Source organism: Panicum hallii, chromosome 6 (assembly GCF_002211085.1).
Source record: "Panicum hallii strain FIL2 chromosome 6, PHallii_v3.1, whole genome shotgun sequence".
Lineage (NCBI taxonomy): Eukaryota > Viridiplantae > Streptophyta > Magnoliopsida > Poales > Poaceae > Panicum > Panicum hallii.
The window spans coordinates 1,969,896-1,987,624 of record NC_038047.1 but is presented as its reverse complement, the minus strand read 5'-3'; the positions used below and the strand labels follow the sequence as shown (position 1 = coordinate 1,987,624).

General features: G+C 47.1%; 5 protein-coding genes across 7 annotated transcripts; 1 reads left to right on the top strand and 4 right to left on the bottom strand.

Moving 5' to 3' along the window:
- Positions 1–282: 282 nt before the first annotated feature.
- LOC112897958 lies at positions 283–2,488 on the bottom strand. The gene is made up of 4 exons (XM_025966366.1): positions 2,390–2,488; positions 1,292–1,430; positions 899–1,104; positions 283–665 (listed from the first exon to the last, which is right to left on the bottom strand). Exons 2-4 carry the CDS (start codon positions 1,391–1,393, stop codon positions 479–481), a joined length of 495 nt encoding a protein of 164 aa, XP_025822151.1. The 5' UTR covers positions 1,394–1,430; positions 2,390–2,488; the 3' UTR covers positions 283–478.
- On the bottom strand, positions 2,385–5,103 carry LOC112897957 (pentatricopeptide repeat-containing protein At5g50390, chloroplastic). 3 transcript variants are annotated; one of them, XM_025966365.1, is made up of 2 exons: positions 2,761–4,943; positions 2,385–2,488 (listed from the first exon to the last, which is right to left on the bottom strand). In XM_025966365.1, exon 1 carries the CDS (start codon positions 4,832–4,834, stop codon positions 2,765–2,767), a length of 2,070 nt encoding a protein of 689 aa, XP_025822150.1. In that variant the 5' UTR covers positions 4,835–4,943; the 3' UTR covers positions 2,385–2,488; positions 2,761–2,764. The 3 variants fall into 3 exon arrangements, with proteins under 3 accessions (XP_025822150.1, XP_025822149.1, XP_025822148.1); XM_025966364.1 differs by having other exon boundaries at positions 2,390–2,501; positions 2,761–4,942; XM_025966363.1 differs by lacking the exon at positions 2,385–2,488 and adding an exon at positions 2,527–2,697 and having other exon boundaries at positions 2,769–5,103.
- Positions 5,104–6,101: 998 nt separating this feature from the next.
- On the top strand, positions 6,102–9,253 carry LOC112897123 (transcription factor ILR3-like). The gene is made up of 5 exons (XM_025965325.1): positions 6,102–6,354; positions 7,226–7,288; positions 7,383–7,460; positions 7,551–7,713; positions 8,707–9,253. Exons 1-5 carry the CDS (start codon positions 6,200–6,202, stop codon positions 8,998–9,000), a joined length of 753 nt encoding a protein of 250 aa, XP_025821110.1. The 5' UTR covers positions 6,102–6,199; the 3' UTR covers positions 9,001–9,253.
- A 179-nt stretch (positions 9,254–9,432) lies between these two features.
- LOC112897122 (blue copper protein-like) lies at positions 9,433–10,825 on the bottom strand. Its single transcript, XM_025965324.1, has one exon. It carries the CDS (start codon positions 10,457–10,459, stop codon positions 9,524–9,526), a length of 936 nt encoding a protein of 311 aa, XP_025821109.1. The 5' UTR covers positions 10,460–10,825; the 3' UTR covers positions 9,433–9,523.
- A 5,092-nt stretch (positions 10,826–15,917) lies between these two features.
- On the bottom strand, positions 15,918–16,946 carry LOC112896836 (protein STRICTOSIDINE SYNTHASE-LIKE 10-like). Its single transcript, XM_025964961.1, has one exon. The coding sequence runs from the start codon at positions 16,944–16,946 to the stop codon at positions 15,918–15,920; it is 1,029 nt and encodes a 342-aa protein (XP_025820746.1).
- Between the last annotated feature and the right edge of the window lie 783 nt (positions 16,947–17,729).

Below are 17,729 nucleotides of genomic sequence, written 5' to 3'. Positions count from 1 at the left end.
ATAAATAGTTGTTAGTTTATGAATGAAACTGTGTAGTTCATAGGTGGGCCCAGGTAGCAGCTACACTTGGAGGGGCTTGTGCAATACGTACCTGGTGGTAAGCCCAGAAAACCGAAGGACTCATCACAGAAAGAAAAGGACGGCAGGTGTCAATTGCAAAACGGTCATACAACGTAGTTGTGCTGAGACACCCCGTAAAAATCTTTTTGGAAAAGGAAAATAAAACGTATACTTTATGGTTTACTTTTCTTAATTTTAAAAAAGTTGCACATACAACATACATTAATTCTGTAATGACAACAAATCAAACCACAAGCGTATATTTCCCTTTTCATTTAACTCCGGTACAAAGACATAACTATATGTTCTGCAAATGCCAAATCACAAATAGAGAAGACGAAACAACAAAGGAAAGAATTGTGGTGATCTCCCGGCCAAAAGCATTGCACTGAGCACCCGATGAACTCTCAGCCACTAGCTAAACAGCTTCGTGCGCCGCAGCGGTAGCGGTGACGTAGTACGCGACGGTGATCCCACCGTGGACGAAGCACATGATCCCACCAAGGGCTAGGGTGTGGCCGTGCGTGAACCCGCATGACGTCTTGGACTTGGAGTTGGACATGGCACCGGCGAGCAGCAGCGAGAATCCGGCAATCAGGGCAATCCTATTAAGTTGGAGAGCAATTGGATTTAGTAGTGATGAAAAAGTACATACTGAAGAAAAGCTAGGTTAGTTCTATCATTTGTTCATTGCTGCGTGATCACAACATGGTTCATTTCCTGATGTGTGCGGGGATCAGGAAATAATAGTAACTTAAATCAGATAGTGTCATTGAATATTCCATCTAAAGGTCCATCTTCCAGATGTGAAAAGAATTCTATAGAAAAGGGAAGTTACCATGAGAGAATTATAGTGGCGGCTGCCAGTTTCCTGTTAATGGACGCCCGGATGAACTCCAGCTGAGAGCAGATGCAGGCACAGCCACCAAGGAAGTTGGCGATTGCGTGGGCAACTACCAGGAGAATTGCAGCAGCCAGGCCAAGCTGGTATGCTTTGTACACTGGTTTCTCACATTGAATGAATAGAACTGTCACCTTTTTAGTCTGCAGGAACATGGGAAAAAACCCAACATGCGTCAGTCATAAATTATCATATCAGGCACGCTTTTTAGTCTGCATTAAGATCCCATACCATCAACAACACATGAAGTAGAAACATAGTTGATACCCATTTCATTTTGGTAAGCCCTTTGTGAAATCAGAAAGAGATTATAGAAACTCTGAATTTTACCTTGTTCTGAGCAGCCTGCGCCTCAATTCCTAGTATGCCAGCAGTGACATCCAGGGCCAAAACCACTATGCAGACCATAATAGCAGCTCCCATCTTAGCCATTGTAGCACGCTCTCAGACTTCTGTCAGCAGAGAGAAGCTGTTGAAGGAAGATCACCTGATTACAATGGAGTTGGGTTGCGAGCAGCTACCCCTTTTATTGCTAATCTGTGAATAAAGAGGCAAGAGCAAAAGTTCAGCAGGGTATTTGTTCTCCAGCTAGGATGCAGTCATGAAGTAAGAAGAGACTAGCTGTCCCAAGGTGCTCAAAGCATTATACTTTCCTTTGATCCTTTGTTACATCTCAGCTTTATTCCTTCCTTACAGGGCACAAGTAAAGACTGGCATCTTGAATGTGAAAGCCAACCAAAACATATTCAGGCTACTTTTACAGATCTGCTTTTACACATGGTTTCTAAAGCTAGTGGAAACTCAGGGATAACTATGGGTGTGATTGGTTACTTGGTCTATTTCTGGCCTGGCTAGGAGTTATGCAGGGCCAGCCCAAGCCAGGCTTATGTAGTATTTTGTGGGTTTGTTTGGTTGGCTGCATATTTTGTCTTGGCCCGCATAAGATTTTGTTTGGATGGCTGCATTGCTTCCTAGGCTGCACTGTTGTAGCTAGGCTGGGGCCAAAACTTGACCAGCCGGGGTGCTGTGTAGCCTGCACAACCAGGGACGAGCCTCATTTGCGTTTCCCACTATGCAGGCCGTACAGGGCCATTTGCACAACCAGGGCCTGGCTAACGGGCCTATTCAGGCTACCAAACATCCAAGCCTGCACTGTGCAAGCCTGGATAGGTCCTTACGCAGCCTACCAATCACAACCTATATATCTGAGTTTGCTCAAAAGAAAATAAATTTTAGTTAGCAGATCACAACAGCCAGCTTTTCTACAGCAATAAAGGGATACATATGCTGCTTACCAAGATAAGCAAAAGTTTTGCCAACAGTTAAAGGAGAAGGGGAAAAGAAAGGGGCCAATGGACACATCAATGCAAATTAAGCTTGTAGATTACTCTTTCAAAATCTTGAAATACTATAGAACTCTGAACTCACCTCATGCATGTGCAGAGAAATAGAAGCATCATGATCAGCCAAACCGCTTTCTCCTCATTAATCAAAGTTATTTCCAGTACAGAATTGGCTTCAGAATATCTGGAGTGTTTAGCTGTCAGAAAAATATGCATTAACTTAACAAGTATAGACTATGCACTTCTGATGATGCCTAAGAAAAACATATTTGATCAGAACATTTATAAAATTATACATATAATGAAATCAAGTATTCACAGTTAAATCTGATATATATACCATTCTACGTTGTGGTAATGTCATAACCCTTGTTCAGTTTCAATGCCAGCAAACTACAGTTAATTAGAATGCATTTAGGTTAACCCAATATCAAAGTACTAGATAGTTGAACATACCCAATTACCAGTAATCACCGCAAGAGCAGATCCCGAGTTTGAAGTGATGGAATCTGCTGCCATCCCTTACAACAATTTCCCTCTTGGTAACTTTTGTCAAAAACTTGATTATTTTGTGACAGTCACGGCACAAACAATGGCTTTGAGTGATCCGCAGGGGAGCACATGGAGATGTGCTGATGAGGCCAAAAGCAATTGCCAGTCTTTCACTGTGGTATGCTCTCGATATATTCTGCTCGTCTGGATGAACATCAGGGAGCAACTCATTCTCCTCAACAACATAACCAGCTTCCTTTACCTCCTTCATTAATGCATCTAACTTCCTGTATATTTCAGCGCATTGCGGGTGCAAACTATCTTTAAAGAAAAACCTATGATCTTTTTTCTTGACTGTGACCCAGCTGCAAGCATTACTGATACATAGACCCTTCTTCTTCATTGTTTCAACTACCTTGCAGGCATCATCCTGTCTACCAGAGCTAATATACAAGTTGAGGAGCACAGCATAATTGTTTATTTTTTCAGGTTCTATTGCCAACAGCTGCTCTGCAGCTAATTTTGCAAGATGCATGTTCTTATGGACCTTGCTAGCAGTGAGCAAGGCCCCCCACATGTTAGCAGTTGGGGTGAACGGTGCTCTCCGTATCATTGAATAGGCTTCATCAAGCAGGCCTTCTCTACCAAAAAGCTCAATAACACATGCATAGTGCATAGCCCGTGGTTTCGTTTTTGGATTTTGAGCCATCAACTGAAAAATCCTCTTCCCTTTGTCAACAAGACCAGAAAACCGACATGCATTCAGTACCGCTAGAAAGGTCACATGGTTTGGCGTGATACCTTCAGCTATCAGCCTCTCGAACATCTCGATCGCAATATCCCCCATGCCATGGTAGCCGTATCCTGCTACCAAAGCATTCCAAGAGATCAAGTTCCTTTTGGGCATCCTCTCAAAGACATTCCTCGCGTCCTCCATCCTCCCCCACTTGCAATACAAGTCCACGAGCGCCGTATTCCCCACAATGTCCAGCAGCAATCCTCTCTGTATCAGGCCAGCATGCGCCTGCTTCGCGTGCTCCAGCAGCCCCAACCTTGCAAACACCCCCAGCATCGTGGAGAATGTGCACTGGTCCATGGCGACACCACTCCTGCGCATCTCGTGGTACAGCTCCAACGCCTCCTCGCAGCGCCCGTGGAGCACGTACCCCGCCAACATGGAGTTCCATGCCACGATGCTCCTCTGATAAGGCATCATCGCGTCAAACACGCGCCTAGCCAAGTCCACCCTCCCGCACTTGCTGTACATGTCGAGCAGCGCGCACGAGAGGTACCGGTCGCTTTCGCCATCGTCACACGGCCCCATCTTGATGACGCAGCAGTGCAGCTGCTGCCCTGCTCGCAATGACCCGGACGTTGTAGACGCACGGACGGCCACCACGACCGCCCTCGGGGGAGCCTCCCCACCGCCAGCCTCCGCCCACATCTCCCGGAACAGCACGAGCGCGGCGCGGGGGCGGCCCCGGTCGACGAGCCCGCCCATCATGATCCCCCACGAGACGCCATTCCGCTCGGGCATTCCCTCGAACACCCGCCGCGCCTCCCCGAGCATCCCGCAGCTCAAGTACATCCCGAGGACGCAGTTGTGCGTGTACACGTCCGTCTCGGCGCCGGAGCTCTCCATGTGCCAGGCCACCGCCGCGGCCGCGCCGGGCTCCCGCAGCGCGGCGGCAGCGGCGATGAGCGCGTGGTAGGTGGTGGGCGGGAGCGGCATGAAGGGCCCCGCCGCGCGGGCGAGGCGGAACGCGTCGAGGGCCTCGGCGTGGCGGCCCGCGGCCGCGTGGCGCTCGATGGCGGCGCAGAGGGCGGGGAGGCGCGCGGGGCCGGGTCGGGGCCTGGGGACGGGGCTCTGGCGCGGGAGGCGCGGGCGGGGCTTGAGGGGCTCGGAGGAAGATAACGAAGAGGATGTGGAGGGCGCAGCTGTGGCGGAGGCGGAGGCGGAGGCGGAGGCCTTGGGGCGGTGGTGGATGGAGGCGATGGGGCGGAGGGTGCCGAGCGGCGGGGCGAGCTGCAGCTCCATGGCTGGCGGGGTTTTGCCTGGGTTTTGCGGATTGGGCTCCGCAGCGAGCTGAGCTGGGCGCGGGGAAGGAGGTGAGGTGACCTTAGCCTGGTGAGCAGGGGTACGGTTACACTGACATGTGGGCCCTAGTTTACAGGGCTGGCCGTTTTCAAGAACCGTTGAAGTGAGCTGGTGTACCCGGTCACCCGCTTGAAAAAAGAAAAAAGACGATTTGGAAGGCGTGAAATATTTAAAAGAAACGTTTAAATTCCACGGGCGTCGCACTGGAATTTTCAAACATGAGGGTAGAAAAATTACACCTGCTGCCTACACGTGTGCACTTTTTCGTGCGCCCATAAATGACAAAGGAGGGTGGTGGAAAAATAGAGGGAAACCTAGGAGAAAATGGCTTGTTGACTAGATTTATTTTGAATTGTAAGCTTGTTGACTAGATAGACGCGTTAATCAATAAGCAACGGCAACAGAAGGGGATTAAGGTTGATGACCAAGGGAAGGGAGCGAGATCAAGGATCGTAATACGAATTTGGAACCAAATAGTACATGCAACTAAACTGCCCTTCTATTGTGACACTCGAGGGATCTAATCTAATGATGCCAACATATATTTTAGCAGCAGCATTAGTCAGACTCGGTTAGAACCAATAATAGGAATATCCATGAAATGTCGATGGATAGAATTGTCGGCCGGATGGCTGGAGACACTAAGATTGTGGCAGTAACAGTAGCACCTTGAGGCTAGATTACAATAAGAAAAATGTGTACGTTGACAATGCCAATCACAAGGTGAGCAGCAAAAGACATGGAGAGGGTGGTGGCGAGAGATGGATGATGTGGATGAATGAAAGATTAGGACTGCCATCATATCTGGTGGTGTATAGATCATGTTTTATTGTCAGAGGTCGCTATCATGGGCCCATCCTTACCCTGGGGATACCATAAGATTATGCCAAACTCATTAGCTCATCGATGATCATAGCATTCTTAGGCTAATAAAGCTATCAGCCTACAATAGCCTACTACCATTGTTTTAGCACAAAAAAGCTTACTAACATTGGCAAGGAGGAAGGGGGGTCGTACCTGGCCTTCATCCTCCAACTGCGCGGCGCCACGTCATCTCCCCCCACACGCCACCACCTCACCTACTCCTATCTCCTCCCGCAGCCACACAGAGAACCCCAGAACAAAACGCCACCCAACCCATCGCCCCCACGCGCCGGGGCCCACCTGTCATCGACACCGCGGCCCGCCTCCCTAGTCTTCCAATCCGCGCCGCGAGCGACCAAAAAGATCCACGAATCGGAAAAAAGAGGAAAAACAAGGGGACAGGAAAGGTCTTGCCTTTGCTCGGCGGTGGCGACGGCGGCGATGTCTCTCCCTCCGGCCCCGGTGGAAGGCGGCGGCGGCGGCGGCGGTTCCGCCGGCGACGATTGGTTCCTCGACTGCGGCATCCTCGACGACCTCCCGGCCGCGGCCTGCGGGGCCTTCCCGTGGGACGCGTCCCCGTCGTCCTCCAACCCCAGGTCCGCCGGATGATCGATCGACTCCTCCCTCCCCACACCCTGCTCTGTTGGGGCTTAGGATTTGCCTTCCGTCCCGGTTGATTTGTGGCGACAAGGCGTAGGATTTGTCTTCCGTTCCAGTTGGTTTCTGGCGATCGTTTCCTGTCTGGGCGATGGTGATTGTAGAGAATTGCTGAGTTCTGTCTAGGCGTCTTATCGTGGACTAGGAACGTATTAGGGATTTGAAGGCTATTTCGATAGCTGATGCATGCACCAGGGGAATCTGATCTGCAAAGGCAGTTCCTTTATACAACAGATCTTGTCGCCTGATATAAAACTTACCGAGGTTGCTTTTGTTGTAGGTGAGCCAACAAAAATAAAAGAATGAGTAAAAGGTCCATAACGAAATAGTAGTGATTTTGCGCGCTGCAAGATGATTACTTTTGGTAGATTAGTTCTCGTGTTGCGTGGCTGTGTTTATGATGCTGAAACGGATATATTCATGTGTGTGGATGATATATTGGTTAATTGTTAGGGATTAGGTTCCAGCCTTAGTGATAGTATGCGGCGGGATGTGCTGCTCTATCATGGATGGAATCTTAATAATGAACCAGATTGGAATCAAATGAATATTTCCCTATAAGTCATGACTGTATACACTGCTATTAGATAATTGTAATAAAGCAATTGCTAGGTTTAATTTGCAGCAATAGTGTTTTTTTCTATCCCTTTTGCTAAAAGGAGGTCACTGCATGTGGGCAGAGCTATGTGGCTTATATGTTGCTAATTTTTTGTGAATGATTTTGTTTGTTGGGTTGAAACAAGGTAGCAACTGCGAATTTTTCCATATGTAGATTCAGAATTGCTAATCATTTTCCCCTTGTTTTAACAGTGTGGAAGTTGGCAGCTACGTAAACACCGGTGATGTCTTCAAGGAGCCTGGTAGTAATAAACGGTCAGGCTGTTATTTCACCTCACAACTTAGGTCCACATTACATAATGGTATCCAGTCATCAGTTCTGTAATTGTTATTCTGTTGCAATTTGCAGTTTAAGGTCAGGATCTTCTGGTAGGCCAACATCCAAAGCTTCAAGGGAAAAAATGAGAAGGGACAAGCTAAATGACAGGTACATGATAAACGCAATTTCGCTTACGCTAGAGTATGAGAGATGGATTGCCATGTTGGTGATTTTCCGAATGTTTCTTATGATTGCTAGGTTTCTTGAATTGGGCTCTACCTTGGAACCAGGGAAACCCGTAAAAGCTGACAAAGCTGCTATCCTAAGTGATGCTACTCGCATGGTTATTCAGCTTCGCTCTGAAGCACAGCAGCTCAAGGACACCAATGGTAGTCTTGAAGAAAAGATTAAGGAACTAAAGGTTACTCACCTATCGTCTTTTCTATACTATTTAGGGATCCATCAACATGTTTTTGGGAAAAAAAATCTATTTTCTTGCTTGGAGTGGACTACAATTTGGTTGATTTTCCCAATCGGAGTCCAGTAAGAGCATCTCCAAGAGACTCTTTATATCTTTAGGAATAGAGATTTTGGTTAAAAATTACCCTCCAACAGCCTCTTCGATTGGATATCTAAATATAGACCTCCTCTACTCCGGATTTCTCGCTAGCCAAAGATGGAGAGCGAGAATTGCTCTCTAGAGTACGCACAAGATATAGAAAAGCTGTTGGCGAGTGCAAAGATATAGAAAACGATTTTTACTCAAATGACTCTCTAAATGATGATTTAGAGAGTAGATTTTAGAAAGGCTCTTGGAGATGCTCTAATATTTTTATGTTCGTCTCCACAATGAGATCTTTATAAGGCTGGCAGTGCTGTATAATAGGCTATGCTCTGCTTATGCTTGCTGACAGCTCTTGCATATCTCATCCAAGACATTTCTGGTTACTAGCTAGACTTATGGTCACACACTTGTTTTTTTAATGTGAATTGTCCACAGGAGCCAAATGAACCATTAGCTGACCACCAACTGCATAACTGGTTACCTATATGGTGGTGCTGTGTACCAAAATGGAGCACGTAGCATCTATTATAGATCAAATGAAGCCTTCCATTTTCTTGTTATAGATGCAATTAACTATCAAGATTTTCAGTCGTTTGTAATTCTGGGGAATTCACAGCCTACCACACCACTTTATTGTAGGACCCATCAGGAATATGATTAGACTATCGATTATATTTTACTGTATAATATGGTTCTCTTATGGTGCTATGATCCAACAGCTACCAAGTTATCGTGCAATACTGCTTGTGGACAAGTTTTCTTGGGGCCACAAACTTGCTCCTTTTCTAATGACTTTTATCCAGTGATCTCCAATGGTTATGAAACGGTTGTCCTCTCTCGAAATTACAGGCAGAGAAGGATGAGCTTCGTGATGAGAAGCAGAAGCTGAAACTAGAGAAGGAGAATTTAGAGCACCAGATGAAACTTATGACCTCAACTCCAGCCTACATGCCTCACCCAACCCTGATGCCAGCGCCCTTCCCACAGGCGCCGCTAGCACCGTTCCATCCCCAGGCTCAAGCTGCAGGGCAGAAGCTGATGATGCCCTTTGTCGGCTACCCAGGGTACCCGATGTGGCAGTTCATGCCACCTTCTGAAGTCGACACCTCGAAGGACAGTGAAGCGTGCCCTCCTGTCGCTTAATCGCTGCGAGCGACGCTGGCAGCGTATGTGAATTAATCGGAACCTGAAGCCCCTAGTTGTCGATCCATTGATTGGGTATAACTACTGTTATGTGGTAGTTCGTTGGTGACTGAGTAAGCTGATGTTTGTGGCGCCCTATAGAGGCTGCTATTAGCCCCTTCAATGGCTGTACAATTTTTTGCGGAGAAGAGAAGAATGTTCGTTCTTTTTCTCCATAGCAACAATGCCAAATTAATTATGTGTCACATATATATTTGACAGTGTCGTAAGTTCAGTGATTTTCGTGGTACAAGTTGGTATCTGGCATGAGTCTTTGGCGCAGATATGCCAAGCTGCACTTGTGGCAAGAAATCTGCAGCATATCATCCGGAAACTGTGTATCTGCTAGTACTCATGAACCAAGCAGTGACTATTTTTAGGCTGCGCCACAACTTCAGCTGTGGCGAATTACGTCCAGGAACCAAACACCCCATGTATGTTCAACTGTTTTTTTTAACCAAATTGGCAGGAGCTCTGCCCTTCATTAAGATGGGAAATAGAGTTTAAGATTAGAACCACAAATCACACGCCAAAGATCTTTTTTTAAAAGAAACACACCAAAGACCTTTGGCAGTGATGAAACCCCCAAGGCCCCAACACAAAAAACTACGAGTGCCAAATACACAAAAAGGACAGCATGGCACGTTCTTTTTTTTGAATAATGTCTTCTTTTGTGGGCGAGGAAACATCCATAACCACCAATAGTGTTGATGGAAAAATATAATGATTTCGTTCCTTCCAAATGTTCCACCAAACATAGATGATCACGCTGTTGAAAGAGTGTATGTTCAACTGTGCCATGAATGAAAGGATCAGCTAGACAAATGATGGGGCCAACAAGCAGCAGAGACACCATGGTGACAAGTAGAGAGGTGAGGCTGGCTGAAGACACCGGCGCCGCGCCGGAGCCGTGTGAGATGACGCCAGGGGTCATGATGACCGTCGGCGGGCCGCCAGGGCAGAGATTGATGCCCGACGGCGCGCCGGGCGGGGCCGGCGGCGGCATCGTCCAGGTGCACTCGGCGTCGCTGACCCTGACCTGCAGCTTCATCCCGGCGGCGCAGTGCCCCTGCACACCGCAGATGAAGAAGTAGCGCCACCCGTTGCCGCCGAGCTCGACGGCGTCGCTGCCGGTGCGGAGCGCGGCGGAGACCGGGCTTGCCACCGAGCAGGAGCGGTATCCTTCCCGGGTCGCCTCCACCTCGTCGTGCGCCGACGCGTCGTAGCTGAACACGAGCTGGTCGCCCGGGCGGAAGTCGATGGAGGACGCCCAGTCGGCGAGGTCGGTCCGCAGGTCCCAGGAGCCCCCAGGCGCGCCGACGGTGTAGTTGGCGCCGGACGCCGGCGTCGCGAACACCGCCGCCGCCGCCGCGATGACCGCGACGGCGAGCAGAGATGCTTGTAACCTCGCCGCCATCATCTAGGCTGCTAGCGGATCGTAGAATCGAATCAATCGATGGCGAGAGGATTTGGTGGTCGAGCAATTGTGCATGGAGGTGAATACACAGTGAGGGAGGAGGAGCTGGTCGTGGTAGTGAATAGTAGGCAATAGTGGAGTGTGTACTAGTGTCAGGCCCGGCCCTAGGGGGGGAGGGGGCGAGAGGGGCGGCCGCCCCGGGCCTCCGATTCCAAGGGGCCCACCCAGGAATACGTACAGTATACGTATTAGGCGCAATCATTTTCCACTTTTCAGAATTCTAATCGATGTTTCCTTTTGCCCGTGCTCACGCGCCGCCGAAGCCCGCAAATCGTATCGGTCTGACCTTCCGGCTTCCGCGATTCCGCTCCGCCTCCGCGCCGCGACGGCCGACGGCAGCCAAGCTGCAGGTCGCAGACGCTGAGACGCAACCGCCGGCGGCCGGCCGGGCCAACACCCGACGTCCGACGAAAGCCGGGACGCACGCATGTGCTGATGCACGCAGCACCGCAGCACGCAAGGAGCAAGCAAGTCATATTCATCTGACGTCTCGTCTAATCATCTATTCATGTTAGTTTAATTCCATAACAACATGAATCCATTGGTTACTTATTGACCAATCTTGTCTTTTTTTTTTCAATTTTACCACATAGCGCAGCAATCAGCGAGTAGACAGGGAGAGGATCAGCCAACAACTCAATTAATCCAATCTCTTATGCGGGAATTAGCGAATCAGAACTTTAGAAGCTACCAGGTATTATATTCATGGAGACATTAGTGTGTATATATTCCCGTTTTGTCCTAAATTGTTGACATTCATGACTAACTTATTTTATATTTAAAATTTTAGCATAAAGTACTATCATGTCAACAAGAAAATACCCACCCGGCAGTGAGAAAAGGAAGAAAAGGAAACAATCAAATGCGTTTATTGAAACACAGAGAGGAGCTCTTGATAGATTTATTAAGCCTAATACAAGTACTTCAAGAAATCCGGATGAGTTGGCTTTGGCTACAGTACCTGTGGAGTAATATCCAAACATTAATTCAGAAGATCAGTTGGCCCTCATAGTGGAAGAAAATGTTGATATGAACACAGATGGTAACAATGTGTGATCATGAGCCAATATTTAATTCATCTCCTACAGAAAGTGCTAATCTCAATGATGAACCGGTTTTTACCGAGGATATCCATGAACCAACAAATTGGAATAATATTGATAACAAGGTAAGGGATATATTAGTAGAGAAGGGGCCTATAAGAGAGAAGTGTTGAATTTCCTTTGGATGACAATGGGAGACATTTTTCATACACTCATTACTCTAGAAAAATGAGCAATGGGGAGGTTCGTGATAGAAAGTGGTTAGTTTATTCAAAACTTATCGATAGAGTATTTTGCTTTTGTTGTAAGCTTTTCAATTCAGAAAACTGCAAGAGTTCATTGGGGCATGACGGGTTCAATGATTGGAGGCACATCAACGAGAGTTTAAAAGAACATGAAGCTAGTATCGATCATATTACCAACATGAACTTTTGGAATGAATTGAGAGCTAAACTCAGCAAGTAAGAAACAATTGATAAAGAATTGCAGCATCAAATCACACAGAAGAAAGAGCGTATTAGGCAAGTTTTATTTAGAATAATTACTGTTGTGAAATTCTTTGGTTAACGGAATTTGGCTTTTAGAGGATCAAGCGAGCAACTTTACAATGACCAGAATGGTAATTTCTTAGCTTGTGTTGAGATGATTGCAGAATTTAATTTGGTAATGCAAGACCACCTCAGACGTATGGAAAAGAATCAGGTCCATTATCATTATCTCAGTCATAAAATTCAGAATGAGTTGATTTCTCTTTTGGCTTCTGAAATTACAAGTTTAATCATAGAGATTGTTAAATAGAGATTGTTAAAGAGGCCAAATATTTTTCTGTTATTCTTGATTATACCCCAGACGTTAGTCATCAAGAACAAATGAGTTTATTGGTTCGATGTGTTAACATGTCTACTGGCAAAAATGAGAAATATTTTTTGGGTTTCTTGAAGGTAGATGACACATCTGGTAAGGGACATTTCGATTCAATGGTTGATTCCATTAAGTCCTTTGGTCTCAATGTTGATGATATCAGGGGTCAAGATTACGATAATGGCTCCAACATGAAAGGACCCCATAAAGGAGTGCAAAGACGATTGCTTGATATAAATCCAAGAGCTTTGTTTATACCATGTGTTTGCCATAGTCTTAATTTGACTCTTTGTGATATGGCTAAATCTTGCGGTAAAGCTATTTCATTTTTTGGAATTGTTCAATGGATATATGTATTATTTTCCAAATCTACCAAGACATGGAAGGTTTTGCTTGACTATGTTGAAAGTTTAACTGTGAAATCATCGTGCAATACTTGTCGGGAGAGCCGGATCAAAAGCGTCAAAACAATTAGGTTTCAAGCACCTCAGCTAAGGTCTGCCTTGCTTCACGTAAGTAAAGATAAGGATGCTGAATTAAAGAATAGGAGTGATGCAAAAAATTTATTTGACGTGATTGGTACTTTTGAGTTCATACTTGGTATGGTTATTTGGTATGATATTTTATTTACAGTGAATAGTGTAAGCAAGAAGTTGCAGTCATCATCCATGTGCATTGATGCTACCTTACAACAAATAGAAGGTACAGTGATTTTTTTTGAAAACTATAGAAATGAAGGCTTTGCTTCTAGTTTGGTCACTACCAAATAAATTGCATCAGAAATGAGTGTACAACCATCATTTCCAATAAAGCGACGTGCTTCTAAAAAGAAACAATATGATGAAATTGACTGTGAGGAAATAAATTTAGAAGCCGAGAAAGCTTTTGAAGTCAATTACTTTTTAGTTATGGTTGATATGGCAATTAGCTCACTGGAATCCAGATTTGAAGAACTTCAATCATTTAAAAGTATATTTGGATTTTTGATGAGTTCAGCTACCTTGAAGTCACTGGATAGTATTGAGCTAAGAAAGTGTTGCACTATCTTTGCAAGCACCTTTTCTTTTGATGGTTCATCTGATGTTGATTTAAATGATCTAATTTCAGAGTTATGTGTTCTTCAACTGATTTTAACGGATAAACCAATGACTACAATGGAGATCTTTGAGTATGTTAGAGAAGTGGACTGCTATCCTAATATTTCTATTGCTTATCGGATCTTATTTACTGTGCCAGTCACTGTGGCATCGACGGAAAGAACATTTTCAAAGTTGAAGCTATTGAGGAATTATCTGAGGTCCACAATATTTCAAGAAAGGTTAAATGGTTTGGTAACTTTATGCATCGAGAAGAAATTATTGAATGAAATCGATATTGATACTATCGTCACCGACTTCGCTTCTAAAAATGTTAGAAGAAATTTTTAAGGTAATATATATAGATCGCTTGATATTAATATTTTTTATACAGTTTAAGTGTTCAGTGATACTGTTTGTTCCTATATCAATAATTTATTATTATTACTACTACTACTATTATTATTATTAAAGAGCCCCTGGGATAAATCTCGCGCCGGGCCCCTGAAATCTGAGGACCGGTCCTGACTAGTGTGCATGCATGGTCAATTAGCTTAGCTTTAGCATGATTAATTAAACGTGTGGATAATGTCTATTGTTGATTAGAGAAACCAAACACAGGACTTGGTCTTGCGATATGAATGGTATGGAACTCGTCTTCCAGCTACCACATTGACATCGACGGCATGGCAATTATTGCAAAGTACTTGGTGCTGTGATCATAAATATAAGTCGTCAGGGTCTGTCCAAAGTCAAACTTTTAAAATTTTAACTAGAAAATATATCAATGAAAATTATCTTAAATTAGAATGCATTGCATATTCCGAAAGTGTTTTCATAGTGATTTTGTTGGTGTCAATCTCAATATTTTCAAGTCGCCTAGTCGGTCCTAGTCGCCTAAGGACCGACCAGTCGATTAGTCGCGATTAGTCATCGACCAGGTCGAAATAGTCGACCCTAGTCGAGCTAGTCGGCTGTTAGTCGTCCATAGTATATAGTAATAGTATATACTATATAGTATATAGTAGAGCAGAGCAGAGCTACTGGTGGATCTGAGACGAGAGCAAAGCAGAGCTGCTGCTGGATCTGAGACGAGAGCAGAGCAGAGCAGAGGAGATCGGCGGCTGCTACTGCTTCCGCCGGAGAGGAGACCGGCTGCTGCTGCGTCCACGGGAGAGGAGAGAGGAGGGGGCGGCTGCTGCTGCAGTGCTGCTGCTTCCATCGGAGATGAGAGAGGAGGGGATGGCTGCTGCTGGCTTCCACGGGAGAGGAGAGGAGACCGGCGGGAGAGGAGCGGAGGGAGAGGAGAGGAGAGAGGAGGGAGACTGGGAGAGGAGAGGAGGGAGAGGAGAGGAGAGGAGCTGCTGCTTGGCGCCGCTCGCGTTTTGGCGGCCTGAAAACGGCCCGTTTTGGCGCCTCCCGTGCCTCTTTGGCGCCTCCCGGGCTGCAACTCTCTGGTCTGGTCGCCTACAGCACTAATCGGCCGACTAATCGAACAACCAGAAAGCTGGTCGACCAAATCGGATCGATAGCCCTGGTCGGTCACTCTTCAGCGACCTGGACGACTAATCGCGATTAGTCGGACGACTTGAAAACACTGGTCAATCTTGTGATGCCAGTATTTGGAGATATGGATGAAACATTTGATACAGAAAAGTTTCGAAGTCAACCCAACCAGCGATCAACATTTGAGTTTTCATTCTCGACTATATATGATTAATAAAGTTCTTCCAAACTTCATGTAGCTCAAAATGAATCCTGATTTTCACTGTTGTAAACTAGGTTTCCAGCTAAATGGATTCGTCGATCTCTGGCTGTCGCGTCTCTCCACATGCTCCTTGATCAGTAACGGCGCCATTTTGAGCTCTTCTTTTCCAGACAGAGATTTCCAATACTGAAGAAAGGCACCCATCCTATCATTCTAACTACTCTGATTCCCAGCTGGCTGCCGCAAAACCGATCCAGTGACAAAGCTGTCTCTGGAAGCACTGATTTCTGCCAAAACAGAGAACTCTTGCGCTGATCTCGGTTCAGAAACTGCCCCTGAGCTGCCGCCAAGTAAAAAAGAATTCTAAAACTGTTAGTGTTTCCAAAAATATAAACTTCGAACTGTTCGTAAATATTATTTGTTCAACGTTTTCATAGACCCTGTTTCTAAGGCTATCCCCAGCTTCGTTATTACAGCAAATAGTTCACTGCAAGCTCTTAAAATTAATATATATAATTGCAACATTTATGAAAGATCAAATACATCTCGTTTTATTAACCAAGTACAAATCTCTGAATCAAGACAATTTATTACATAGATAGTTAGTAACAACCATGACCACTAACTTAATTCCGAAGAGCTTTAACCCTTACAGTAGTCCATTAATCGAAGACAAATCTTTATCTTATACAACTATAAAATTTACTCTAGACCTAGGTACTCTTAACAATACTGACATAAGACAACTCTACGGATCCAAGATATGTTTTGCCATCTTCTCTTTCCACCGCCTCTGTTGGCCTGACATTCTTGGGACCCCTCATCTCTTGCAGCTTTTCACCATTTGCGCCAATCCTTATAGCGACCAAGTGGCTATCGGAACCAAATGGGAGCTCGTACTTCTCCCGGTGTAGCGCCACCCAGTACCCTCCCTTCCCATCGGGCCTCACATTGTCTGGGTATCCCGGTAGGTCAGCAAACAACTCGGATGTGCCAGTCTTAGGCCCTCGGATCCAGTATCTCGTTAGCTTGCACGGTCCGGTAAGAGCGACGATGAGGTGGCTCCTGTCGGCGCTAATGGCGATACCGTTAGGGTATGTCACGCCGGACAGGAGCACGGTGACCTTGTTAGTCCGTCGATTGTATCTCATGACGCGTCCCGTCGAGTCTCCCGACGCCGTGACCATCTGATGCTGTGCCCGCGTGTACGTCGTGCTGCTGTCCGTGAAGTAGACGTCGCCGGTGACCTGGTCGACGTCCACCCCATTGGTGAAGCGCAGCGGCGCGCCGCCGGCCTCGGTGGCAAGCACTGTGGCTTCCCCGCCGTCCGGCCCGACGCGCATGAGCCCCATGTACGCATCCGCGATGTAGAGGTTGCCGGAGTTGTTGTGGAACCGAAGGCCCAGCGGCCGGCCGCAGGAGCTCTCCGTTGCGACCGCCGGGAGCTCCGACTGCGCGTCGCAGCCGTTCTTGGTGTAGCTCGGGCTGTACGCGAACGTCGCCCACCCGACGCCGCCCTCGCCGCCGTACTTGAGCACGCGGCCATCCGAGATGCTGACGTAGGGGCCGGCGCCGCGGCGGTCGAACGCGACGCTCTCGGGGCCGACCAGCCCGTCCGGCAGCTCCAGGCGCTGGGTCTTGCTGGCGTCGATGGCCTTGGCTACCGCGGCCGAGGGCAGCAGGAGCAGGACGGCGAGCAGGATCATCACGAGCAGAGGCAGCTTCCACATCTTCCGTGCCATGGTTGCTGGTGCGTCGAGTACGAGAGTCACGAGACTACGAGTACGCGGTGGTTCCGGCTTGCTAGCTGTTGTTGGCTGAGACCTGAGAGCTGCTCGTGGCGTTTGGCTTGATGGAAAGGTTTTATTGGGGGGTTTCTTCGGACTTGAGGTGTCCAATCCGAATCGGCGGCTTCTGTACTCCAGCACAAAATCGGACTCGATTGGAGTTTCCATCGGCAACGGAACAGAAACGGACTCGGAGTCTCAACGACGGACTGTGCTACCGCCTACCGGGCAAGTTTTCAGAAGCAATTGAATTCATGAATTTCATATATGCAGACATTTTGAACTTGTAGGTGAAAATGGATCGATCAATTCTAACCATTTTGAACTTTTATGTGAAAAAGCCCGAATAAATTATTTCACATTTTAGCAATAATTTATTTCAACACTGCCATGAGGATTGCTGGGCTGTTGCGGCACGGATGAATGAAAAAAAAAAAACAGCTAGACAATGACGAGGCCAGCAAGCAGCAGCGACACCACGGTGACAAGCACAGAGCTGAGGCTGGCCGAAGACCCCGGGGCTGCGCTGGCGCCGGCGGGCCGCTTAACGGGTGGGGCGATGTTGACCGTGGTGTTCGGCGGCGGGCTGCCGTAGCAGATCGTGAAGCGCGACGGCGCGCCGTCCTGGCGCACCCGGCGTCGCCTCTGACCCGGACCTGCAGCTTCATCCCGGCGGCGCAGTGCCCCGGCGCGCCGCAGATGAAGTAGCGCTCCCCGGCACCGTCGAGACTGATCGTG

Excerpts from the sequence above, each read along its gene's own strand:
- LOC112897958 (XM_025966366.1), bottom strand. The coding sequence starts at position 1,393 with ATGGCTAAGATGGGAGCTGCTATTATGGTCTGCATAGTGGTTTTGGCC. Across the intron at positions 1,105-1,291 it reads CGCAGGCTGCTCAGAACAAG|ACTAAAAAGGTGACAGTTCT; the intron begins GTAAAATTCAGA and ends ATGTTCCTGCAG. Across the intron at positions 666-898 it reads GCCACTATAATTCTCTCATG|GATTGCCCTGATTGCCGGAT; the intron begins GTAACTTCCCTT and ends CCAACTTAATAG.
- LOC112897957 (XM_025966363.1), bottom strand. The coding sequence starts at position 4,834 with ATGGAGCTGCAGCTCGCCCCGCCGCTCGGCACCCTCCGCCCCATCGCC. Across the intron at positions 2,698-2,768 it reads TGCTCTTGCGGTGATTACTG|TTTGCTGGCATTGAAACTGA; the intron begins GTAATTGGGTAT and ends AATTAACTGTAG.
- LOC112897123 (XM_025965325.1), top strand. The coding sequence starts at position 6,200 with ATGTCTCTCCCTCCGGCCCCGGTGGAAGGCGGCGGCGGCGGCGGCGGT. Across the intron at positions 7,461-7,550 it reads AGGGACAAGCTAAATGACAG|GTTTCTTGAATTGGGCTCTA; the intron begins GTACATGATAAA and ends TATGATTGCTAG. Across the intron at positions 7,714-8,706 it reads AAAAGATTAAGGAACTAAAG|GCAGAGAAGGATGAGCTTCG; the intron begins GTTACTCACCTA and ends TCGAAATTACAG.
- LOC112897122 (XM_025965324.1), bottom strand. The coding sequence starts at position 10,459 with ATGATGGCGGCGAGGTTACAAGCATCTCTGCTCGCCGTCGCGGTCATC.
- LOC112896836 (XM_025964961.1), bottom strand. The coding sequence starts at position 16,946 with ATGGCACGGAAGATGTGGAAGCTGCCTCTGCTCGTGATGATCCTGCTC.